Source organism: Neophocaena asiaeorientalis, unplaced genomic scaffold (genome assembly GCF_003031525.2).
Source record: "Neophocaena asiaeorientalis asiaeorientalis breed wild unplaced genomic scaffold, Neophocaena_asiaeorientalis_V1.1 scaffold78, whole genome shotgun sequence".
NCBI lineage: Eukaryota > Metazoa > Chordata > Mammalia > Artiodactyla > Phocoenidae > Neophocaena > Neophocaena asiaeorientalis.
In genome coordinates, this window is record NW_020175018.1 from 8167158 (window position 1) to 8193443 (window position 26286).

Genomic DNA, 26286 nt, shown 5'->3' on the forward strand with positions numbered 1-26286 from the left:
TCTTTACAAAATTAAAGTGCACCTTCTGTGAAAAAACAGGAAAATTCAAATTTTGAGAACCTCGACTTTGGATAAAGAATATGTGCTTCAAGTAGTTTTAAAAAATGTTGCAACAGTTGGAAAAATAATGCCAGTAATTATACTGCCTTATGTACACAATCTAGGATAGTGTTTAAGAGCACAGACTCTGGAACAAAAGTGCCTGAAATAAAATCTTGGGCAAATTATTTATCTTGTGCCTCTGTTTCTTTATCCGTAAGATGAGTATAATAATAAGTACGTATCTCCTAGGTTATCTTGAAGCTCAAATGAGTTAATATATGCAATATATCATTTAGAATTGTTTCTGGCACATAGTTATAACTATATGATTATAAGCTATTGTTTCATTATTGTTGTACCTTTTTAAAGGCTCATTAATATCACCATGAGAAAGATGCAGTGGAAACTGTAGCTCAGAGAGGCTGATGATCTCCCTAAGGTCACACAGCTAGTAAATGGGCAAACTGAGATTCCAGTTCAAGACCGCATCCAAAGATCAGATATTTCCTGCTGCATTCTTTTTTTCTGAGTGTAGGTTCATTTTGTTGTATAATACTTGGGCTCCCATAATGGTTCCTTTCCTAGACCTTACTTCTCTGCTGAACTGAGTGTTAATATGCATGTTCTTAAGGTAAAGGGTCCAAGGGATTGCCTTTATTGACCTTCCACTTTGAAGTTTCCTGACTTCTGTGCAATTAAAATCTACGCCTTAAGCATTTCAGCAGTGTGGTTTATTTATAGAGTCGTCTTCCGGTTCACGTGTACTGGGTCTGCTTTGGGGTGAGTTTTCTGTCAAAGGTTGTTTATTTCTAACCCATTTTGATTTCCTGTTGCTTTGTGGATTGGTATTATGACCTGCAACAGGAACACCAGGAAACCTGTCTTAGTGAAACAGCTAGATTGAGACCCTGTAGATTAAAAAAAAACAACTATATTATACAGCCATATTTGGATATAAGTGTGGGTTAGGCATTAGCTGTATTAGGCAAAAACTTACATATAGAAACCTCACTTAGAGGCACGTTTCTGTGAACAGTTTTGCTGCTACAGGGCAGAACTATTAGCTCCATGCCCTTGGTCAGTGACAGTCTCTTTGAGCCTCAGCTTCTACATCTATAAAAAGGAGATTATTATACTCTCTTTGTGGCATTTTTGAGAGGATTAAATGAATAATATGGGTAAAGCAGGAAGCCCAGGCCTGACCTCCATTAATAGTAGGTATTAATAATGTGAAAGGGGAAAAACTTTTTATTTTTTTATCTAACTCTGTCTTTACTGACGTCCACACACTGTTCACTGACATCTAGCATCTCTAGCTATTAAAAATTCCATCGGGAGAAGTTATTTGCCTTTGTGCAACTCATTTGCTTTTCTTTAAAAAAATAGTGATAGTGATAGCCAGCTTTTATTAAACAGGTACTATATTCCCGGCACGCTACTAGGTTTTTAATATGTATTCACTATCTCATTTTACTTTAAGAACAGGATTATTTTTTTCATTTTGCAAATGGGGAACGTGATGCCCAGTAAGTGGAATGAATTGCCCAAAGTTGAAATTTATATCTAGATGTGACTGACTCTAGGCTTCCTTGTACTTTAGTAATGACATGTACGATTTCTTCGTTGTGTCTGACCCTGGCATGGAAGTCTTTGAAAGGAAAGGTGACAGCTGTCAATAGGTACCCTTTTGGGAAACTCCTGTCTGCTAGAGACTGTGCCAAGTGTTTTACTTACATTAACCTATTTATTCTTCCCAAATCTAGGAAATAACTATAATTATCTCCATTTTACAGTTGAGGAAATCAAGGTGCGGAGAGGCTCAGGGGCATTTAGTCAGTGGTGGAGATGGGATTGGATTCCAAGTCTTATGGCTGCAAAACCCATGCTCTTATTCAGTCTGTTATACTGCATCAAAATTTTAGGATGAGAGTTTTAATTTTTTTAATGAGGTATGGGGCTGTTTTTCAAAGACGGTAGCTTCCAGGTATTTGCTGCTAATCGTGCTTAATTTTTAGCTGAGTAATAATAGCCAGATTCCTGGCAGAAGCTATTAATGCTACATTTGCCAGTAAGCTAGAGCTGTGTTCTATCCCAGAGCTAGCTGTAGGCTCTAGCATCTCTTCCATGGTCACAGCCCTCAGAAGTATAATGTGTAACTTGTGTTAACACCAAGGAGGGTGGCATTTCCCAGAGCTTTAGTTCTATAACATGGAAGACCTCAAACCTCAGCCATGCTTCAGACTCACAGTAAAGTGCATTCTAATTGGTAATCGGTGCATAAGGAACCAAAGAAAATTTTAATTAAATGCTGTTGTGTGAATTTTCCAGTCATTTTATGCCTGTTGAAATGATTTTATTTAGTTTAAAGTCTTCTTCCAGTGCTCTGCCCTTCCTCTTTATAGTATAACTTTATCAAGATTTTGTGCCTTTTCTCCTATAAGGGTTTAATTACCATCATTAAGGATTTAGTCTGCTCTACATTTACTTAACTCTGTTCCCTGTGTGCTAAGGGGCATTTGCTGTAGTGGAAAGAGCATGGCGATTTGGAGTCCTACAGACTGTGAGCAAGTTACTTAAATCTCCATGAGCCTCGGTTTCTTCGTAGTATAAAATGGGGCTAATCATATTAAGTTGTACAGATGTTGGGAGGAGGATTAGAGATAATGTATTTAAGTTCCTTAGCACATACTCAAAACTGATTGACAGACTCTGCTGAGAGGATTTGCTTGCTAACTGGTACAGATTATTTTCTGAAGTTGTAATAGGGTCTGTTCTACTTTGATCTCCTTTTTGTCTTGTTCTTTTTAGTGGGTGTTCACAAGAATTGTCTTCAGTCATGGCCTTGGGTTTAAGGTGCTCCCGCTTGGTCCACCCTGCCTTTTGCAACTTCCTTGCAGCCTTGACCAGACCTGTTTCAGAAGTTACGCTGAAGACAGTGAGTGGAAGACAGAATGACCACGGGCAATACCTGGCCTATCCAGCTGTACCAATCCGTCATTTCGCTACCAAGAAAGCCAAAGGTAGAGGCATGACCTCCTCACCCCTGTCTTATATTTAGCCCTTGAATTATCATAGCTGGAAGGGATCTCAGAGATGTTCTGAATTTCTCCCCATGCCTCATGAGGAAACTGTATTTCAGGTGGTTCAGTTGATTAGCTTAAAAGGTCACAGTGACAGAGTTGGTATTAGAACCTGTTTTGTCATTGCCATGCCGCCTCTTTTGTTATTATGGCTCAGAAAATGCCTGATTTCTTTTAGATTTAGAATTAGAGGTATAAGTGCCAAGCAAATCAGAATACTTGTGGCAGGGATCAACCTGCCTTCTCCTTATAGGAAGACCTGCGTTGGCAATAATATTAAAAGCAGAAGGTTGTTGGGTGAGGAGATATTAGAGCCGTGGATTTAGATGGATGATCTTAATGGCTTGTGTCATCCAAGAATGAGACCTTGATACAACTCAGGTCTCAGCTTAAATGTCGCTTCCTCAGGGAAGCCTTCCCTGACCTCTTAGGCTGGGTCGGGGCCCTTGTTACATGCATTTGTGCACACTGTTACTTTACCTTTGATGTACTTAAGCACAGCACTCATTAATTAGTTAATTATTGTTTGTTATGTCTTCCATACTGGACCCTGTGGGGTCTATGTCTTTCTTGTTTAGCAACTAACAGGGCCTGACGCATAGTATGTATCAAAAAATTTTGTTGAAGGAATGAATGAGTGACAGAAAATTGTCAAGCAGACCTGCTATTTGCAGTGGTGGCTCAGGGGTTCCACTCCTAAGGATGGTGCTTGAAATACCCTACTGAATATTTTTCCCACTGCTTTTCTTTTATGGTTTCATGCAGACCTTTTCCTTTTCTGTTAATAGGAAAATCAACAAGTTGCCAAAAGAGCTTTAATGCATAGAAGCCTTATATTCAGTTAATAACTTTGATCTATAGGTTGCATTATATTTTTTTAAATTCACATACATTTAATAATTTAATTTGATCCTTATAATTATCCATTGAAGGAATTGTAATTATCCAGTGAAGAAATTCTTCTAATTACCTAGTGAAGCACAGATCTCACCATTTTGCAAATGAGGAAACTGAGGTCCATATGTAAGACATTTGCCCATGATCATATCGAGTTAGTGGCAGAACTGGAATCCAGGTCTCCTGATGTCCACAGCATTGCAGTATTCTAATGCACTAGATGTTAGCTGCAGCGTGTAAGCAGCATCTTTTCATATTTCATTGGCTGTTCAGTTTTTGTCTTCTTTGATTGCCTCCTAAAAAGTTGGTTGACTTTTTCCTTTAGATTTATTGGATTCTTTCTATATTAGGAATGCTAATCCTTTGTTGATTGTATATGTTGCAAGTATCTACTTTGCCTTTTTACTTTATGATGTCTTTCATTGAACATAAGTTTCAATGTAGTCATATTTTTCAGTTCTTTCTTTTATCATTTGTGCTTTTTCTGTCTTATTTAACAAACCCTCAGCTATCTGAAAGTCATAAAGCTATTCTTCTGTATTTTCTTCTAAATCTTTTAAAGGTTTTTACTTTCCACATTTGGGTTTTTAATCCATATGGAATTTATTTCTGAATATGATGTGAGGTAGGGAATCTAATTTTATTTCTTTTTAAAATGGATAATAAGTGTGTCAACCTCACTTATTGAGTAGCCCTTCTTTACTCCCAGATTTGTAATGCTTCCACTGTCATATGTCAGGTTTCTTTATAGGTATGATTTATATCTGAGTTCTTGATGTGTTGAACTACTCATCTCTCCCTGCACTAAATTCCTTAATGCCTGAATCACAAGTCTTGAATCTAGTGGTACAAATCTTTCCCCTTAGAACACGCTAGCTTTTTCTTTTTCTTCTTGGCCTTTTGCTCTTCTCTATGAAACTTGTATTGTCAGGTTTTCTCCATAAAGATCTTGCACAGTTCTTTAATCAGGTTTATTTCTAGGCTATCATCATTTTTGTCACTTTTGTATATGATGTTTTTTAAAGTAAATTTTTGAGTGATGTACACAGAAAAGTGCATACATACATTGTAAGTGTATGGCTCAGTGAATTTTCACAAAGTGAACACAACCATGTAACCATCACCCAGATTAAGATATAGAACGTCACTTGTACTCTGGAAGCTTCCCTCGTGTCCTTTTAAGTTGTCACCCTTCAAAAGACAGCCCTTGACTGTCTTGACTTTACCACCACAGATTTGTTTTGCCCTTTTTGAACTCAAGATGTATTCTTTCATGCCTGGCTTCTTTTGACAGCAATCTACATGTGAGATTTGTCCATGTTGTTGCCTGTAGTGGTTGTTGGTACATTTTTATTTCTTTATAGTACCCCAGTGAATGCATATACCACGATTTATGTGTGTTTTCTATAGTTGATGGATATTTGAATTGCTTCCAGTTTTGAGCTAAAATAAATAATGCTGCTATGAACATGCATTTTGATGCCCATATGTATGCCTTTCTGTTGGGTGTATACCAAGAGGAGGATTGCTGAGCCTTCGGTTATGCGTATATTAAGTTTCAGTTCAGTTTCAGAACATACAGTTCTCCAGAGTAGTCATGTCAGGTTACACTTCTTCCCAGAGTGTTTTAGCTTTCTATTTGCTAAATACCCACTGTATGCTTGTGAACACTTGGTATGGTCAGCCTTTTTAATTTTAGCCATTCTGATGGGTGTGCATTTAGATCTCATTATGGTTTTAATTTATATTTCATTGATGAATAATGATGGTGAGCACCTTTTATTTGCTTATTGGTTATTTGGATATCCTCTTTCCAGTCTTTTGCCCATTTAAAAAAATTGACTTGTAAGAATTTTAATGTATTCTAAAGATAAGACTTCTGCATATATATATATATATATATGTATTGCTGATAATCATTGCCTTTTCACAGTGTTTTTTTAATGAACAGAAGTTCTTAATTTTAATGTAGACCAATTTATCAATCTTTTTCGAGTAGTGCTCTTTTTTTCCTTTTTAAGAAAATTTCCCCTACCTTAAGGTCATAAATATATTCTGTGTTATTTTATACAAGATTCATTGTTTTAAGTTTATATCTTTTTAAAACTTGTGTGTTCTATTTGGTTGCTGGTGAATAGGAATACTTTTTTTTTTTTTTCTTTTTTGGCCACACCATGCAGCTTTCAGGGTCTCAGTTCCCTGACCAGGGATTGAACCCAGGCCACAGCAGTGAAAGCCCAGAATCCTAACCACTAGGCCACCAGGGAACTCCCCAATTTTCTCTTTGTTCTTGAGTTAGTTTTAGTAAATTATATGTTTATAGGAAGTTCTTGGCATAAAGTTGTCCATAATAGTCTCTTAAGATTATTAAAATCTCTACTGTTTTGGTGACTGTGTCCCCTTTTTCTTTCTTAGTATTATTTATTTGTGTCTACTTCCCTTTTTTAAAAAAATTAATTAATTTATTTATTTTTGGCTGACTTGTGTCTTCGTTGCTGCACGCGGGCTTTCTCTAGTTGCATCAAGTGGGGGCTACTCTTCCTTGCGGTGCGTGGGCTTCTCATTGCTGTGGCTTCACTTGTCGCGGAGCATGAGCTCTACGTGTGCGGGCTTCAGTAGTTGTGGCCCGTGGGCTCAGTAGTTGTGGCTTGCGGGCTCTAGAGCACAGGCTCAGTAGTTGTGGCGCATAGGCTTAGTTGCTCTGCAGCATGTGGGATCTTCCCAGACCAGGGATCGAACCCATGTCCCCTGCATTGGCAGGCAGATTCTTAACCACTGCGCCACCAGGGAAGTCCCTACTTCCCTTTTTTAATCAATTATTTTTGACAGAAGTTTGTCAATTTTATACACCTTTTTAGAAAAAGAGCTTTTAATTTTTTTGATCTCTCTTTTTTAAAACTTTATTGACTTCTATATCGTTTACTTTCTCCCATGTTCTTGTTCTTTTTATATCCTTTGAGCTAGACAGTTAGTTCATTAATTTTCGACTTCTTTTCTTGTAAGCATTTAAGACTGTAAATTTATAAATACAACTTTAGGTACTTCCTACAAGTTTTTGTTGTGTAGTATTTTTATTATTGTCATTTTAAATATTTTTAAATTCCACTGTGCATTTTTCTTCAGTCCATAAGTAATTTTGAAGCTCAGAATTGTTATATCTTTCTGGTGAATTTTTTCTGTTTTTATGAAGTACTTCTCATTGTTTCTAATAATGCATTTTGTTGTAAAATCAATTTTGTCTTAATATAACCACACCAGCTTTCTTTTGATTAATATTTGCTAGGGTTATAATTTTCTCATGCCCATACATTAAACTTTCTGTGAGCTTATATTTTTGTAAAATCTCTTGTATATATTATATACGACTAGATTTTTTAAAAATCTTACTGAGAGTCTCTAACTTTTAACTGGTTCTTTGGTCTGGGTACTTGTATTTCTATTATTTTGTACTACCTCTTTATTGAGGTTTTCTTTGTTTCTTCTTTTCTCCTTTCTATTGAATTAATCAAGTTTCTTTATTCTTTTTTCATCTCTGTTGATTTGGAAGGTATACATTCTATTTCTTATTGTTTTGGTGGTTACTTTTAATTTCTTTTCTATGTTTTTATAAAAATAAAGCACCTAGGGCTTCCCTGGTGGCGCAGTGGTTGAGAGTCCGCCTGCCGATGCAGGGGACACGGATTCGTGCCCCGGTCCGGGAAGATCCCACATGCCGCGGAGTGGCTGGGCCAGTGAGCCATGGCCGCTGAGCCTGCGCGTCTGGAGCCTGTGCTCCGCAACGGGAGAGGCCCCAACAGTGAGAGGCCCACGTACCGCAAACAAATAAATAAATAAAAAATAAAGCACCTATGGAAAAGTGCAGCTATCGTAAGAAAATAATAATAAGCTTGATAATTTTCACTTATATAATTTTTACTTATGTAATCAGCACCCAAACCAAAAACCAGAGCATTCCCAGCATGTCAAAAGTGCCCTTTTGCTCCCTTTTAGTAACTTACCACCTTCTACCCCTTGCAGGTAACTATTATTCTAACTACTAATGATGTAGTTTTATCTCTTATACTGTTTAGTATATGTTATTGTATCTGGATTTTGCACTGTACAGTCTAGATTCTTGTGTCTAGCCACTTCGCTTAACATCATGTTTGTGAGATTCATTTAAATTCTTCTTTGTAGTTGTAGATCTTTTCTTCTTATGGTTGTATAGTATTTCATTCATAAAGAATATTTATCCATTCTAATATTGATGGGCATAGCTTAAAATTTTTAACATGCATACTTGGTTTAACACTAAAGTTGAAGATATTATTTCCATTGTTCCTAGCTTCTGTTGTTGCTCTTGGAAATTATTTCTAGCTTCTATTGTCACTATTATTCTAAATTTTGATCCTTTATGGATAATTTGTCTTTTCTCTGGCTGTTTTCACAATCTCTTTGTCCTTGGTTTTCTGCATTCACAAAATGTCTAGGTGTGAATTTACCTAGAATTTTATTATCCTGTTTGGAACTTGTGTTTCTAAATCTGAAGATTCACCTCTTTCATCAGTTCTGACAATTCTAAGCCATTAGCCCGTTAACTTAAGACCAGTGAGATTTCAAGCAAGATGGTGATACAAGCAAATAAATGTTCAAAAAAAAAATCACTCTGCTGCTAACTGGTTGGTTACTTTGGGCAAAACATTTAAATGGCTTGTGCCTCAAATTTCTCATCTGTAAAATGGGGACAATAATAATCTCTGTTCTTCCTAAGTCAGAGAGCTGCTTTGAATATCTAAAAGAAGAATGTACTTGAAATTGCATTGCAAATTGTAATATGGTATATAAATAGCTCAGGATCTAGCTCACTGTAGATGTTCAATAAAATTTGTTGTGAATGATCTCAATCAATATTTGTTGAATTCTTAATAAATAAACTAGTGTAGGATAATATTATTTAAATATTTTTATTCTTTTTCTCCTTCCCACACCCTCCTTAAAGAAATGCAAGACTATTTGTAATACTCACAGGAATGATCTATGTATGCATATACATATTATAGATGCATATGAAAAATCGCTATGATGGTTTAGATATAAATTAGAATTTTATTCAGTTCTCAGTATTGTTGCTTTCTAAAATAAAAGCCATTGTCACTACTACCGGCGGTGTTTAATGTTGCTAAGCTACTGTTGTTTTTTTGTCTGTACCAGCCATCAGATACTTTGCATATCCTTGTCTTAGGATTCATTTTTAAATGAATTAATATATTTTATGTATCTCCAATTACATTTTATGAAGACAATTCAATGGAAAGTTCATGGGTTTAAAATTAGGCACATCTGGGACCAAACCTTGTCTTTACTATTTCATGACCTTGTGACATTAGGCAAAGTCACTCTACCTTTCTCATCTTCTGTTTATTTTTCTGAAAAATAAGGAATTCATTCACTTATGGAGTGTCTGCCATGTGGATAGTGCTCTTTTAGGTATTTGAATTACTTAATTTGTGTCCTTGCAGCAACCTGGCAGTATAGATATTATTCCTGTTTCATAGGAAAGGAATCTGATATCAGAGAAGTAGAGTAACTTGCTCAAGGTCGTATGCATTATAGCGCATATTTTCACCTGGGTGTCTCATTATAAAACCTGTGCCTTCACTAATATCTGAGAAAGTACTTTGTGTGATGCTGGGTCCCAGGTTGACAGTAAGTGTAGGCTCTTTTTTAGGGCCTACACTTAGTGACAATGTTCTGTAATTTTCTAGCACTTGGCTTTTTTCCCTGCACATAGTAGGTACTTCTTAACTCATTGTTTATTGTCTCTGTTTATGCTGCTGTTTTTTTTTATTCATTGAATGTTGACTTTCTAGCCAAAGGGAAAGGACAGTCCCAAACCAGAATGAATCTTAACACTGCCTTGGTTGAGGATATAATCAGCTTGGAAGAGGTGGATGAAGAAATGAAGTCGGTGATAGAAGCGCTCAAGGATAATTTCAATAAGACTGTCAATATAAGGACCTCACCAGGTTAGTGACTGAACCTGTGTTTTGGAGAGGGGCATAGTGGCAAAAACATTGCTTTGGCAGAGCTGGGTTTTAGTCCTAGCTTTATCACTTACTAATTGGTGACCATGGGCAGTTACTTCTCTGGTTTTCAGTTTCCTTGTCTAATTCCTACCTTCTAGCTTTGGGATGGGTAAATAAATGAGGTAACATGTGCAATCGTTCTAGCACAGTGCCCAGCACATATTAACACTACATTTATCCATTTAGCAAATACTTGCCTGCTATGAACTAGGCATTGTGCTGGTACAAAGTGAACAAAATAGGTATGATCTTTGCTCTCATGGAATAATACTCTCAAAAAATGGAAATTTTATTATTGCTGTACTCTCTACACTTGTAGGTATTTAGTTTCACAGTAACTGACATCTTTGGTCTGATTTTTCCAATTTGTCCTATTTGGCCGTTCTTATCGCTTACTGGGCACCAACTGGCTGCAGACCTGCCCACCTGAGGCATTTGTGTACCCCTGAGCTTGACCAGGAAGATTCCGTTTGGGTTAATAACTTCCTGAAAGTGGCTTTCCTAAGTGGGAAATGTCAGAACTGTCTAGGAGAACTGTTTGCAGATGTGATGGAAGAAGTGAGTTGTCAGCTAATGGTGCAGGCAGGCAGGAAAAATCCAATTGCTGTTAAATTGGCCTTTTGGAAATTGTCATCATCCAAGAGTCAAGCCCGGGACCCCCTCGGAAAGTATCTGTGGGAGCTTGCACTGCTCCCACTCACATCTTGCTTGGGGTAGTTCACAAGGAAACTAGAAAGTATTTCATGAACTTGTTCTTAAGAAAACCAAGTGAAAAGTATACGGCTTCATTTATAAACACCAGCAGAAACATACAGAGTTCAGAGACGAGATCCAGTGTGAAACCAGAAGACCATTCCGTCATTTGTCAGCCCTGGACTGGGGCATTTCTGCCTTTGCTGACAGTAGAGCGTGCCATTCAATCTCTCCCAATTGTTTATTTTAAACTTGCTTATTATTTTAGGTATGAAGCTGATAAAGTGCTTTGTCTCCCCTGTGCTTTCTGGCCTGTTAACATTCTGCAGCCGAAACCAGAGAGCAGTTTGAGAGGAGCTCAGGGAGAAATGTGATACTTAAAATTAGCCAGCAAGCTCCACTCTTGTTGAACTTAAAAAGATGATGGGCCTGGAAAGAGGTTGGGAGTGTAATTTGTTAAATGTTAACCTCTGCGAAAATGAGGGGCAGGAATGAGGCTGAGGGAGATTCTCGCTGGGGACAGATTGAGGGAAAAGGATTTGATGCATTATGTCGATACGGATTTAGGGAATGGGAACCACCACAATTGTGCACTGAAAAGCCCATGTTGGGACTTCTGTGGCAAAGGATCTTATGGCAAATCAGGAAGGCTGAATTAAGATCCGTTTTCAGAAGGCCTCCCATTGGTATTTCCTCTTTGCTTCTTTCTCTTCAGGGTTATGTCTGTGCAATGTTCTGTGTAGAAATTTGGGCCATGAAGAGACTTGGGTGAAACAGGCTAAAGACTTAGCCAGTCTTTTATTTTATTTTATTTTTTTGCCAGATTCTTCCATACCATCTTTCATTACTATCTGAACCAGCAGGCACTTTTCCTCTTACACGTCCATCTACCAGCAGTTTCTGTCTCCAAGATAGTTGATTGCTTTTAATAGTTGTCTAGGGCTTCCCTGGTGGTGCAGTGGTTGAGAGTCCATCTGTCGATGCAGGGGACACGGGTTCGTGCCCCGGTCCGGGATGATCCCACATGCCGCAGAGCGGCTGGGCCCGTGAGCCATGGCTGCTGAGCCTGCGCGTCCGGAGCCTGTGCTCCGCAACGGGAGAGGCCACAACAGTGAGAGGCCCACGTACCACCAAAAAAACCCCAAAAAGTTGTCTAAAATACAGGTCTATTTCTTTGTTCATTCTTGTCCTCTCATTCATCCATCCATCCATCCATCCATCCGTACATTCATTTATTCATCAAAGCATTATTGAGCACTTATTCTGTGCTGATTAATAGGTGCTGTAGATACAGAGAGAAAAGACATTGTCCCCACCTTCCAAGAGCCTAGGTCCTAATGTGAAGGGATAGACAAGTAAACCAACATGTGTAAAACCATGTAGCAAAGCAGAGTGGTGAAGACCATGGCTTTGGAGTTGATCAGACCTGGGTTTGAATTCAGCTCCATTGTTAACAGCTCTTGTGACCTTGGACAAGTTATACTCTGTGCCTCAGTTTCCACATCTGTAAAATGGTGGCGCTGTCTCATAGGGTTATTGTGATAATGAAAGCAAATAAATTACACAAAGCATTTAGCACTACATCTTGCCATGGGAAGTGTTCAGTAAATATTGGTTGCCATTATTGTTGAAGTGTGCATAAGATCCTCGGGAGCTCATAAAGGGTTTGTAATCCAGCCTAGGAGGTCAGACAGGATTTCTGAGATTAGATACAATCATAGCTGAGTGTTAAAGGGTGAGCAGGAGTTAGCTGAGCAGAGAAGGGCGTCCTCCGTAGAAGGATCCTGAGGCAGGAGAGGACAGGCTGTATCAGAGAAATTGTAAGTAGGTTAGTTTGGTTAAAATATAGGAGAAAGTTGAAAAGTAATAATAATAGCATTTATTGGGCACTTACATATGCCAGGACACAATTATAAGTGCTTTCCATAAACTCTTTCATTTAACCCTCATAACAACTCTGTGAGAGAAGTATGATTTTAATGCCCCATTTAGAAATCAGGAAACAGACGCCCAAAAGGTTGAAGGGACCTTCCTAAGGTCACACAGTCAGGAAGTGGCAGGGTTGGTATTTGAACCCAGGTCACTGGTTTTCAGAATCATGGGCTTTTCCAGATTGAAGCCAGTGGTGTCAACAGCCTTCTATCTTGTGATGGTGAATTGAGTACTGTGCTTCAAATCAGATCTTTGGGCCACGGTATGGTACTGCATTATTCTAACAACAATTTGCTGGGACAACTCCCAATTTGTTTAAAATATTGACCTCCAGCCCCCGACCCTTTACTCTTTGTGTATCAGAATGAGCCATCTGTGAGTGGTTCTTAAAGTGAATGGTAATGTTTCCTTTTAGTTTTCATTTGCATAGGAAATCAGGGAGTTTGAATAACACCCCTTTTCCATCTGTAACTATATACTTGCCTTCTTGACAAGAAAATTTTGCCCAGGGTTTTCCATAATTCAGATAGAGACAAAGATCAGATCCAGGATAACAGTGAAGTGGTAATAGTTGGTGGGGGTTTTTTTGTTTGTTTTATGTTTTTTGTTTGTTTTTCTTCCTAAAGGGAATCTAAGTGCCAAAATCAAGGTGGTATCAGGGAGCAGTTCCAAACCTGGCTGCATGTCAGAATCATGTGGTGATCTTTAAAAAAACTACAAGCTCCCCCAAAATCACAGGCTCCCAAGCCCCTGCAGAATCAGGCTGTCTGGGGGTGGGGCCGAGGAATCTACGTGAAAAAGCTCCCTGGGGATTCTGACGCACAACCAAATTTGAATTCCACTGATAAGGGAAAGAGCCTTGATTAGAATTGGAAGTAAGCACACCTGGGTTGGAGCTTGGCTCTTCTTCCTTTTCCTTTCGTTAGCTCTGTGATTTGGCCCATTTAACCTCCCCAAGTCTCTTTGGTGTCAAGTGGAGACAGTGATAGTGTTTGGTGCCTATGGTGGACTTGCTTGTTTATATTTAGTTTTAATCCTCACTTTAATCCTGTAAAGTATTTTTTAATTGAGTTGGAAACCGAGGTACCGAGAACATGACTAACTTGCCTGAGGTTTCATGTTAGTAAATGGCAGTGTTGCTGGAGGGGTGACCAGCTCTTTCCAGTCTCAGGTCTCAAAGTCATGTGTCACAGGAAACCGCTCAGGGCCAGGCAGACCAGGACTGTTGGCTCCCCTGGTGCCGGTAAGCAGTTGCAACCTAGTTTTGTCAACATTTCAAAGCTCTTTCCATCACATGGCACCACTGCTCCTGTGGAAGCCCCTTGAACCATCTTGCCACATTAGTAAGGGATCCCTAAACATTAGTTGAATCTGAATTGATAGAGACTTAGATGTGGGGCTACTAAAGTCCTTCTGAATTCGAAGACCCTTTATTTCATTTTTCTTTTAGGATCCCTTGATCATATCACTGTGGTAACTGCTGATGGGAAACTTGCTCTAAACCAGATTGGCCAGATCTCCATGAAGTCGCCACAGCTGATTTTGGTGAATATGGCCAGCTTCCCAGAGGTAAGGTGGCCTTGCTAAAGGGGTCCCTCTCCGTCTTCTCTTTTGGAATGCAGGAGGCTGAGTCGAGTCAGGAGAACGTGTTCCCTCTAGTTTGGGATGAACCAAGAGAGAAGGCATGGGAATTTCAGGATAAGAAAAGCTCTCTTCCTGTTTGTAAATTCCTTTTCTGTTTAACTCAAACACTATAGAGGCCAGGCAAGTAATTTGAATACTGACACGGGCCCCATCTAAGACAAACGGTAGTGGCAGTGCAGTGATGGAAGGGCCGGGGTAAACTAGCTCCCGTGCCCTGTCTGAAGGGAGCAGCCTTTGCCCAGCTATTGCTGATCCTTCCTGGGCAGAAATGCAGGCCTGGTAATTAGATGTTACCAGGCGTTAAGGTGTTTGTTTACAGAAGAAGCCAGTAACCCTGATTTTTATGTAAGATCTTTGTTAAATGTTGATAACTAATTCCCTTTTTTGTGTGCTTTGTTTTAAGACTATGACAAAACATAATGGGCCACGTTTGCTCTGTGGGCCACCAGTCTGTGACTTTTGCATTAGTATTTGGAGCAGACCTTCCAGGAATTCACATTCCTTTCAAACTGGACTGACCACTGCAGAATGTTGCACAGAGCACAGTGCTTCCAAGGCTGGAAGGTGGGTTGCATTAGATCATTGCAACCTGGAGGCGATGATTTTAAGTCTGGTTGAGGAAGGTAAATGGGTTTTTCCTTATTGGTCCAGTAAGAATTGGCCTGGGTTGGGAATCCTTGAGGACCTGGAATCTGGTCCCACCTGTCCCGCCAGCTGGCTGTTTGACCTTGTGTAGGTTGTGTCACTTTCTGGGTCTCCCATTTCCTCACCTGTTAATGTGAGGTAAAGGAATCTGAAGTCTCTCCCTATTCCGATGGTCTGTTTCAGTAGTTCTAGCCCAAAGACAGAGACCAAAGTTGAAACTGCTGGATTTGATAAACTGGGTTAGAGATGTGAGTAAGAGAAAGCCCTTGCTATGAGCAGGCTATTTCAAATCGGAGGGCTCTTGTAGCTGATGTGCTAGGCACATTTGTGAGGGGTATTACTCACTCCTCCACCAATCTATTCTCTATACTGCAGCCTGAGCGAACTTGTAAAGATGTCTATTGGATTATGTCATTCCCAGGCACCGAGTTTATCAGTGGCTTCAAGTAATCTTTAAATAAAAGATGACTGTGGCCTAGAAGGCTTTGCATGAAATGGCCCCTGACTGTCTCTGCAGATTCTCCAGTCTTATGCCACTGTCACCCTTGCACACGGCTCTAGCCGCACTAGCCTTTCAACTCCTCAAACCCTTTGCGTCCTCAGGGCCTTTGCACATGCTCTTTCCTTTGCTCGGAACACTCTTGTCTGGCTAATTGCTACTCATGTTTTGGATCAGAGCTTACATATTACTTTCTCAGGGAAGTCTTCCCTAATCTACCCAATCCCAATTATTCCTCCACATTTACCACTTTTATACAGCCCAGTTCTTTTTCTTCATTGTACTTGTCATTATCAATAGTTATACAGTTTTTTACATCTTAATTTTCCAGCTCACTTTCACTAGATTGTAAGCTTGGAATGTAGGAATCATATCTAACTTGCTCTGACTTATGCAAGTGCCTTACACTGTGCCTGACACATGGATGCACTCAGTAAGTTTTCCTCAAATGGATGAATACTTGTCATTAGGTTGATGGAAGGGAGACACTCATTCCTGGTGTTACCGAGGAACAGAGTAATGGACAAAAAGGGAACTGTCAGCTCTTTCCCTTTCTGGCCCCTCTGAACCACTGAGGCCTCTCTGCCTTGTTCATCTAATCCCACAGGCACTGCGGGCCAATTTAGGGAATAGCCTCCTAATTACACAGTTTGAAGACCTCATCAGGCAGATTGCTTTTCAGAGCCAGCCACTTCTGTTATTAAATAGCAAATGGCATTCACAGAAGAAGCACCTGATTGGCCACCAGAGCATCTTATGAGGCAGGAGGAGGTATTAACAGCTTAATTTTTTCTTAGGAAGTTGGAGTGTATCTTCATTTTTCAAGCAAAGCATCTTTGCCATTTCTCCAAGTTGAAATTCTGTGGGTTTTGAAAAAAAAAAAACATTTACAGTCATCTCACTAGAGAGGTTCTTTACAAGGACAGAGTGAGGAAGTGTGAGTTACATTGTCTTTTGAATTCCTTTATCTCATCTGGTGTATATATTAAACAAATAGCTCTAACTAAACATTTCCTTCCTCCAGTTTAGAAGCTGTCCGTGCAGTACCCAGGTTTATAGCTTCAAAATGCTGAGCTAATCCTCACTGTGTTTATATAATTCCTTTCTGTTTCATATGCGGTTGGCTTTCTTTTCAAACCTGAGCATTTCTGTGTCATGCCCTAGAGACATGATGCAGATTTACATGCAGAATCTTTTCAGATACATCAAGGACAGAAAACTGCGTTGCATTTGTTAAGCATGTGTCCTGCTTGATAAATGATGCAGTTGCTGCCTTCCATAAACTTGCCTGCAGCTAGAGTGAATGATTGGGAAAAAAGAAGGGAGTAAAAAAACCACAGCATGATTTGAACAAGGCAAATGAAAAAAAAAATTTCTGCACGCTCCATTATTGCTCTTGTGGCAGTAAGAAAGCAAATGTGTGGTGAGCGTCTGCGGTGTGACCAGGCACTGCTTTCTCATGTTTTGCTTCATGTGATCAACACGGATACTCTTTATTTCATTATTATTATTATTGTTACCTTTATCATTAAAAAGTGTTTTTATTTATTTTATTTATTTATTTATTTTTTTACATCTTTACTGGAGTATAATTGCTTTACAATGGTGTGTTAGTTTCTGCTTTATAACAAAGTGAATATGGATACTCTTTAAAATTAAAGTTTATTCCATTTTACAGATGAGGGAACTGAGGCTCAGAGAAGTAGAATCTCTTCTGCAGGTTCACGCTGTTGTGGTAAAGCCAAGATTTGAGCATGGGTCTGTTGGACTCTAAAGGCTGTGCTCCTTTCACCATCCATTTGTTAATTCCACAAATATTTTTTTAGTCCCTGCAAGTCAGCTGTTGACTGGAACCCAGATTGTCAAGGGTTTGTTCACCTGTCTAGAAAAGTTTCATCATCTTTTGCCCTGTAGCGTAGACACGCACATAGACGCGAATGAGTTAGATTTATTAGTTTAAGAACAGTAATAGCAGACATTGCTAATTGCAGCACGCTTGCCTGACTGACCCCAGGTGGGGTCTGTGATCTTTCTCGACCCAGTACTCCAAGCAGCTGCAACCAGCGAGTCAGTGTTATCACTGGAGAGCAGCCTACTGGTGGGCATCCCTTCAAAGAGGGGGTAAAAGCTAGGAGAGGGAAATGCGATAGAAATATGTGCCTTTTTGTCTGAACCACGAGTAGTTCAGAAGTCATGTTGGAAAAATGACTGTAATTCCCTGAGTTTCTGTATCCTTCCATATCAAACTAAAATATACATGTTTAGAGTATTTTAGAACTATCTCTTTTAGTAGATACCTTTGCAAATGAAACCTCTCTTGGTTCACATTTTTTCTGCATGTGAAAGGACACAGAACATGTATAAAATAGTATAAAATAAGGGGGGTTTTTTGTGTGTGGGGGTTATAAACATGAAGTAAAAGTAAGGAGATGAGTTTTTCTAGCAGGTCTGAGTCAGTGCATTAATATACTTACTCAACAAGCTTTTACTGAGCACTTAGCACACACTAGGCCCTGAGCCTTGGACTGGGAATATGTAAGTACTGAGACATAGTTCCTGCCCAGCTTGGAAGCAGCAGTGGGTATTCCCTTGCTTGCCTGGGAAGGCTGTGTGGCAACACTTGGGTCAGAGTGTGAAAGGAGGATGGTGGTGGTGGGATGATCCAGCTGAGTTATCAGTCAGTCAGTGAGAAGCTTCAGAAAAGGAAGGTTAGGAGACTTGAAATCAGGCCGCTCCTTCAAAGTGGTCATTCTCCTTTTATTGTGAACTTTAGAAATCTGTGTTTCATTTTATTGTGGAAGATGGCAGTTTTCTTGCAGAGGAAAATTTCATTTCTTCATCCAGCTCTTTTATTTACCTTGGCCATACCCTTTATACACCAGACCTAGTTCCAAATTCTTTTTGGCTATTAGAAAAAAATCAAATTCCCTGTGCCACAGTTACTGAATACATTGAGCTAGGGGATCTGGAAGGTAACAGAGACAAAGTAACATCACTGGATGGAGTGGTAAATGGAAGCATGATGAACGAGGTCTTCACTCCCTTGCTCTTGGCTTTCAGGGACTGTATCTCTGTATGAGGGATGTGACCTTTACCAGCAGGTCTCTGCATTCGTAAGGAAGGGACTGTACCCGGTTATGTCCAAGGTCCCTTCCAGCTCCAGTAGTCTATGGTCAGAGGTGCATTTTAAGAATTTACAATTTTAAGCAGTGGACGCACTGTTAAATTCTGTAGCCCGAGGGGATGATCTCTCTGCATGTGGAATGCCGGTTTGTCTTTTTGACCTTATGATAACCTGTCATGTCCCTGTAGAATTCAGGTCATTTAAAAATGAAATGGATGAGGTTTTTAGGCACTCCCTTAAAAAGCAAAACAAAACCTGGGAGTAAAATAGGTGTGCAACAAACCCCATTTATTTAAACCAGAAAGTCTAGGGAGGAGCTCAAGGCTGGGAATTGGCTCTGTGAATCCAAGCAATGTGGATTGGCTCTGGTCAAACCTAAAATTCTTTTGAAAATGTCAGAGGCCTTGTTTTCATGAATTCCACATTGTCATGCCAGTGAAATTATCTGTCTTCCACACTGCTTTCTTTTATGCTTTAGGATTGCAAGCCAGGTGTGGTTATAATGTTGCTTGAGGTGAGATGAGGCACTTGGGGAAATCAGCGTACCAGTGTGCCACCTGGCACGTTAGAGAGCAAGGCTGTGTCAGAAGAGACCCTGGAGGATGTCAGGACAGCAGTGCATCAGGGAATAATATTCAGTATTCTGAAATAAGCCATAATGGAAAAGAATATGAAAATGTATGACTGAATCACTTTGCTGTACAGCAGAAGTTAACACAACATTGTAAAACAACTATACTTCAATAAAATAAATTAAAAAAAAAAAAAGAGGGACTTCCCTGGTAGTGCGATGGTTAAGACTCTGCGCTTCCACTGCAGGGGGCATGGGTTTGATCCCTGTTCGGAGAAGTGAGATCCTGCATCCCGCATGCCTCGGGGTGCAGTCACAAAAAAAAAAAAAAAAAAAGACAGCAGTGCTTCAGCTAAGTGATGATATCAGCTCGTCGTTATTTGGGGGTTTTGTGCGTTCTTCATTTATTGAATACGTTTATATAATAGCGCCCCTTGCCTGGGTGTTACAGGCACCCAGGCACAGAACAAGATGCATGGCTCAAGTTACCTCATTTAATCCTCTTTGAGGTACAGTACCGCAGGGTCTCAGATTACAACATGGAGGCTCAGAGAAGTCAAGCTTGTTGCCCAGGGTCACATGGTTAGCAGAGCTGGGATTTGAGCTGAGATCTTTCACGCTACCTTTCTTGGTGCACACACCAGCAGAGATTCATTGCTCATGCCAAAACATGAGTGAGGTTGGTGTGAGCATAGATGCGAATGAGTTAAATTTATTTACTCATTTCAAATCGGCACTGGTATATTTTGAGTGTAAAATGTCAACTGGAATTTTTAATGTATAAAATCTTTCAGCTGTCTTTACACCAGTCTTTGCACAGATCAGCCCTCCTCCCTTGAGGATTTATTGTGGTTTTGATTTGTGTTGCCTCAAACCATTGAAATCTTTTCAAAGAAGCAGAGCTGTTTTCTTTTTCTTTTTTCTTTCTCTTTGCTTTTTCCCTCCCGCAGTACACTAGTACCAGGAGTGGACATAGTTTGCTATTCAGCTTGATCAAAGCACTCTACACCAATGTAACTTCCTGATCTTACTGGTAACAGAACTAAATGTTTCCATGTTCTGCCAAGATGGGTTGCCAGTTATCGATGGAGGGCTTGCATCTGGTAATAATTATTTACTAATTCTGTTTACCTTTTGATCTGGTTTTCAGTGTACAGCTGCAGCTATCAAGGCTATAAGAGAAAGTGGAATGAATCTGAACCCAGAAGTGGAAGAGACGCTAATTCGGGTACCCATTCCCAAGTACGTCTGGCTGAAATTCGCATATTTTGACGTAATGGGGCAGTTGTCTTTGGAAGGAGACCAACACTCCATGATCCTGTTATACTGATAGGGTACTTTACCTGTACGTCTCATCTTGGCAGACTCCAGCATCTTTTGAGATCCGGTTTACTTATTCAGATGCAGCAGTGAATCTGACAAAGTTCTTGTCCTCATGTATTTTACATTCTGATTGGGAAGATAGGAGACATAAATAGAGAAAGTCATTCCAAATAGTGAAAATGCTGTGAGGAAAGAAAAGGCAATGTGATCCAGTAGAGAGTGCCTTCATGAGAGTGATGGTGGCAGGGACAGCTTTAGCTGGGGAGGACTCTAAGGGAAGTCACATTTTTACTGACAGTTGAATAATGAGGAAGAGCCAGCCTAGGGGAAGAGCTTTCCAGGCAGGGTGAACAGATAGCCCAAAGGCCCGGAGTCCGAAAGATCCCGACACTTGTAATCTCTAACCCAAGTTCCCTGAAGAGTCATTTTCCCATCAATCCTCACTTGTTGAAGAATTTTAGGCATAAGAACGGAATATTGTTAATTATGTAAATATATAGAACTTAGAGTTTCAAATGCATAAAATTATGTTTATTTTTAAATTAAAAAAGAAATGATAAGACCTTGGTATATTTGATGAAGAGAAAGCCCTTGTGTCTGAAACTCAGTGAGGGAGGGAAAGAGTGGGGCTGGGGGTGATGGGCTGGTGAGAGGAGGTGCTTCAGGTGTTACAGGCCGTGGTGAGGGGTGTGGGCTGTGCTCTCATTGTAGTGGGAAGCCATTGGAAGCACTTAAGCAGAGGAGTGATATGATCTGATGTTGACTTTTCGGAGGTCTCTCTGGCTGCCAATTAACAAGTGGAATGTAGGGAGACAGGGCAGACGCAGGGCGCACAGTCGGGAGGCCACTGCAGTAGTCCAGGTGAGATATAAATCTTCTCAGATTCAGTAGCAGGCAGAATCAGTTTCTCCTTCTGTAATCTCATTTCTTAGTTGTTTCCAAACCCCTGTTCCTACACAGTGCCTCACATCTAGCAAGTCCCAAATAAGTGTTGAATTCATTCATTCAGTCACTCAACAAATATTTATTAAGCACTAACTACATGCCAGGCCCTCTCCTAGTTGTTGAGATAGCGCAGTAAACAAACAACAAGAAGTCCCCATCCTCCCAGGGCTTTCTTTATTGTCGAGTAGGCACAGTAAAAAGAAAAACAAATAAATACGTAATGTAATGTCAGGTGATGATAAGGACTATGAAGAAAAATCAGCAGGCTAAGGGGATAGAGAGAGTTGGGGGTTTTATTGTAGGCAGGAAGGTTCAGGAAGGAAGTGACGTTGGAGCAGAGACCTAAGTGAAATGAATGAATGAAGCTTCCAAATAACTAGAAGAGAAGTGGAGTGTGACACTTGTTGAGTCATTGTGTGCCACACATCATCCTGTATTCCTTTATATAGATTGCCTCATTTGTCACGCAATCTCTGTAAAGTAAGTTTTTCCCCAGGTGTGGAAATTTAGGCCTCAGAGAGGTAAAGTAATATCTCTGAGGTCACACAGCTTATGCTGAAGCTGAGACCTAAACCTAGGTTTAGTTGATTCTAACGCCTCGTGATGTACCCATGCTAGCAACAACACTGAGAGTCCAGGAACTTTCCCACTGAACTTGTTTCTCGCTTTATGGCCAGAAAATGGCCTCCTTATTCCATTGTGTACTTGGTACTCTGTAAGTCAGAATTAACACTCTGCTTTGAAATCATGTTAATTGGGAGCAATATAATCTAGTGTTTAAGAAGCAAATAAACCTGAGTTCAAGTCCAGTACCTGCTTGCTTGGTTAGTTCATTGATTTGCTTGGCAAATTTTCTACAGATGTGTAATGTTCCAGCCTCTGTGCTGGGTGCTGGGGACGTACGTGGACCTGATGTTTGCCTTTGTGGAATTCAAGGCAGTGCCGGGCCCCTTGTTTATATTACCGGCAGCTTACTTGTGGAGTTTACTCTTACCCATAGTTTATAGATGAAAATATTGAAATTCAGAGAAGTTAAGAGACTTGCTGAAGATCACATGGCCAGTTAGTAGCAGTCAGGATTTGAATCCTGAGTTTTTCTGTTACTAAGTCCAGGCTCTTTCTCCTGCACTCTCTATATAGATGGGTAATTCTGGAAAGTGCCAAGTGTACTCATGGACATCAGAAGCAAGACTTGCAAGTGGAATGGCTAGTAGTCAGCAGCTTTATCTTTTCCTTCTTGCTCTCCTGTCTGTGAAATCTTGGAAAAGCCACTTAACCTCCCTGAGCCTTGGGTTCCTGATGCACACGATGGAGGGGTTGTTCTCAGTGGTCTGCCAGGTTCCTTCTGGAGCTCCAGAACGCTGTGATGCTGTGAATTTATGCCACTAAATGCTCGTTGCTGACTTGGATTCTTCTTAGAGTGGCCCATTGTAGATCATATGTTTCTTTCAAAGAGCTCGTTGATATAATGTGCACCTCTGCAGCCCCACACGAGTTAATGATTGCCCTTGTGCCTTGTATATAAGTTTGAAAGATCAGTGAGTTTAACTTGAATTTCCAAAGACACGGGGATCTGTTACATTATATTTTGCATTATTTTATGTTGGTTAATGGGCGTAATCCAAGAGAAAGTTGATGGACCAAAACCGTCTGCTCCTGCAAACCTCATTTTTTATATACTTTCTTCCCTTTGACAAGGTGGTAAGGTCATGAGGCCCCTCACTGAATTATACGTTTGGTAGTTTTCCAGATAAAAAATGAATGATCTGTTCTTTATTATGGAGGCTGTGTCATGTGAGAGGATAAAGGCTGATTTAGATGTAAAGGGGACCAAGATTTTTATTTGGTTTTGGCAGTAACTTCCATATGACTCTGGGCACGTCACCCTAACAGCTTGCTGCCTTCTAGCTCCTTATTTGTAAAATAAATGAAATAATACATAATGATAGCTAGAGCTTTGGTGAGATTAGCAGAGAAAATAGATTAAGTAGCGTGATCTCCTTAGAGGAAAGAAGCTATATAAATGTAAGATACTAATATTATTTCAGTAGACATAAATTTTTCCATATATACATAATTTTACTTTAGGAGAAAAGGAAGGAGTGAGGACGGGGACTGATATGTTGAGTACCTACTATGTGCCAGGAACTGTTAGGTGCTTGACATGTACAGGAAAAGTCTAACGGTTAAATTTGTGCCTTGTATCACAAAAGCATGAAATTGAGTTCTGACTCTTCTGCTTTTTAGCTGTGTGACAATGGCAACTGTCTCTACCTCTCTGAATCTCAGAGACCTCTTCTGTAAAATATTTATGGGACTGGCCTTATATAGTTATTGGGAGATTTCAGTGAGATAATGTGCACAAAGCTTTTGATGTTTAGCAAGCACCCAGTTAATGCTAGCGAATGTTCCTTCATTCCTTTTCATAAATAGATAGGCGCATCCCTCCCTTCAAAGGATGGGGAAACTGAGATTCCAAGAGGTGAGGCATTGGCTCCAGGTCACACAGCTGGTAATTGGCAAAGCTGCAAGGAGGAAAATAACACACTAAAGCTTATGGTGGGAGTTTGGGAGGTGGGAGGGAATCAGAAGCATAGATTCCCATGATCAGTTTCTGATGCTAAAATTTCAAGTTTAGTTCTATAAAAATTTACCTTTCCTGGGCTTCCCTGGTGGCGCAGTGGTTGAGAATCTGCCTGCTAATGCAGGGGACACGGGTTCGAGCCCTGGTCTGGGAGGATCCCACATGCCGGGGAGCAACTGGGCCTGTGAGCCACAACTACTGAGCCTGCGCATCTGGAGCCTGTGCTCCGCAACAAGAGAGTCCGCAATAGTGAGAGGCCCGCACACCGCGATGAAGAGTGGCCCCCGCTTGCCACAACTAGAGAAAGCCCTCGCACAGAAACGAAGACCCAACACAGCAAAAATTAATTAATTAATTAATAAACTCCTACCCCCAACATCTTAAAAAAAAAAAAATTTACCTTTCCTGGTTGATTGTGATTCTTCCTCTGCCTGAGGATAGTCTGTAAGTTTGCTTTTTTGCCGTCACTCTGGATGCTGCCCAGAGCAAAGTTGTATTTTCAGTTGCAACAGATCTCAGCTGGTACCTCACCCTCATCACACTCCTCTGATTCTTATATTCTTATTTAAATGAGTCAACTGAGTACGTGACTCTTCCTATAATCTGCCTCTGATCATTTTGGGAGGTAGGCGGAGAATAAATCCTAAAGCCATAACAGGTCAACCTTGGAGCCTGGGTGGTGCATAGCACCAAGCCTTCTTTTCAGAGCCTCTGCGAATCCAGCTGTGTGTGTGGCTGTGTGCAAGTTTTTCTCCTGGCTGTCCTCAGTAAAATGACATTGGACCTTACAGGCTCTGGGTTACATTCGTCTGCAGTGACACTGTGTATAGCTTTTGTTTTCTTCTCTGGCCAGTGTTCTTCCGTTTAGAGCAGTCCGTCAACTGGACGGATTCTTTGAACATTCCTGTTAATCAAGATTCACTGAAATAGTTTCTTCTAGTTTTCTTTCTTATTTATGTAATCAAGTTCTGGGTCCTATGTATAAACCACCTGCACTACAGGTGTAATGCCTGGAGGCACTGTGCTGAATGCTTGGGGGTTTCTCCCTGAATTCTCACACCACCGCTCTGAGGTTGGGAGGCTACTCTTGTGCCCACTTGCCTAATGGAAGACCTGAAGCTCCCAGGAGTCAGTGCCCGCTGTCACAGGGCTACCAAGGGGCAGAAGCACGACCGAACTCAGGTCTTGTTTACTGCCTTTTTCCCTGTTCTCTTCTCCGGATAGCAGCTTTTTCTGGTATATCAGTCTTCCACTTCTTAATCAGGGACCCTGAAACGTTTTGAGCAGTTTATTTTGATCAGAGGCCCCACCCCATTCACATCTTCATTATGCCCCCAAACAAACAAACAAATACTCCCTTACTTACTGTTTTACCAAATATTGATGAGAAAACCACACGAAGTAGAATGAGGGTGCTTTGGTTTGAGAACGCTGAGTTCATGTCTGGCTTTAAAGAAAGCTGTAAGGAATCATGAATTCACCGAAGAAATCAAAGTGCTCAAGATTGACTCATTCCCCCCGCAAAGCTGCATCCTTCCTGGATTGTCCTCCTCTTTCATTATTTCTTGTCAGTATCTGCGTTGGTTTTACTTTAAGTAGGATTAAATAAACAAGTACCTCCATCCTGTTCTCCTTAGGGCACTACTTTTAGCACCGTGATTTTCCAGATTTTTTTTCTGTGCAACTTCAGACATGTGTAAATCTCCTTCTCCATCTTTCTTATGATGGTATGGGATTATATTACACGCACTCTTATGCAGTTGCTTTTCTTTCCTTTTCTTAAAAACTTATTTATTTATTTATTTTTGGCTGTGTTGGGTCTTCGTTGCTGCACGCAGGCTTTCTTCTAGTTACAGTGAACGGGGGCTACTCTTCGTTGTGGTGCATGGGCTTCTCATTGCAGTGGCTTCTCTTGTTGCGGAACATGGGCTCTAAGCGCCTGGGCTTCAGTAGTTGCGGCACGTGGGCTCAGTAGTTGTGGCTCGCGGGCTCTAGAGCGCAGGCTCAGTAGTTGTGGCGCATGGGCTTAGTTGCTCCACGGCATGTGGGATCTTCCCGGACCAGGGCTCGAACCCGTGTCCCCTGCATTGGCAGGCGGATTCTTAACCACGGTGCCACCAGGGAAGTCCCTGCAGTTCCTTTTTTTAACTTAATGTGTCATTGCTCTCTCTGAGGAGAGTTCTTCCTTACTCTTTTTAAGGGATACGTTGTGCTTGCATGTTACGTATAACATTAAATCGTT

The 26286-nt window shown here is 40.4% G+C and overlaps 1 protein-coding gene across 4 annotated transcripts in view; it reads left to right on the forward strand.

Annotated features, from left to right (window-relative positions):
* The window catches only part of MRRF (mitochondrial ribosome recycling factor), a 55959-nt gene that overhangs the window by 2106 nt on the left and 27567 nt on the right, over positions 1-26286 (forward strand). For 3 of the 4 annotated variants that reach the window (XM_024762315.1, XM_024762314.1, XM_024762313.1), the window contains exons 2-5: positions 2851-3062; positions 9869-10024; positions 14160-14278; positions 20343-20434. In XM_024762315.1, coding sequence (XP_024618083.1) covers positions 2851-3062; positions 9869-10024; positions 14160-14278; positions 20343-20434 — 579 coding nt within the window. Of the gene's footprint in view, positions 1-2850; positions 3063-9868; positions 10025-14159; positions 14279-14756; positions 14918-20342; positions 20435-26286 lie in introns of all 4 variants that reach the window. The other variant, XR_003005597.1, reaches the window with a different exon arrangement.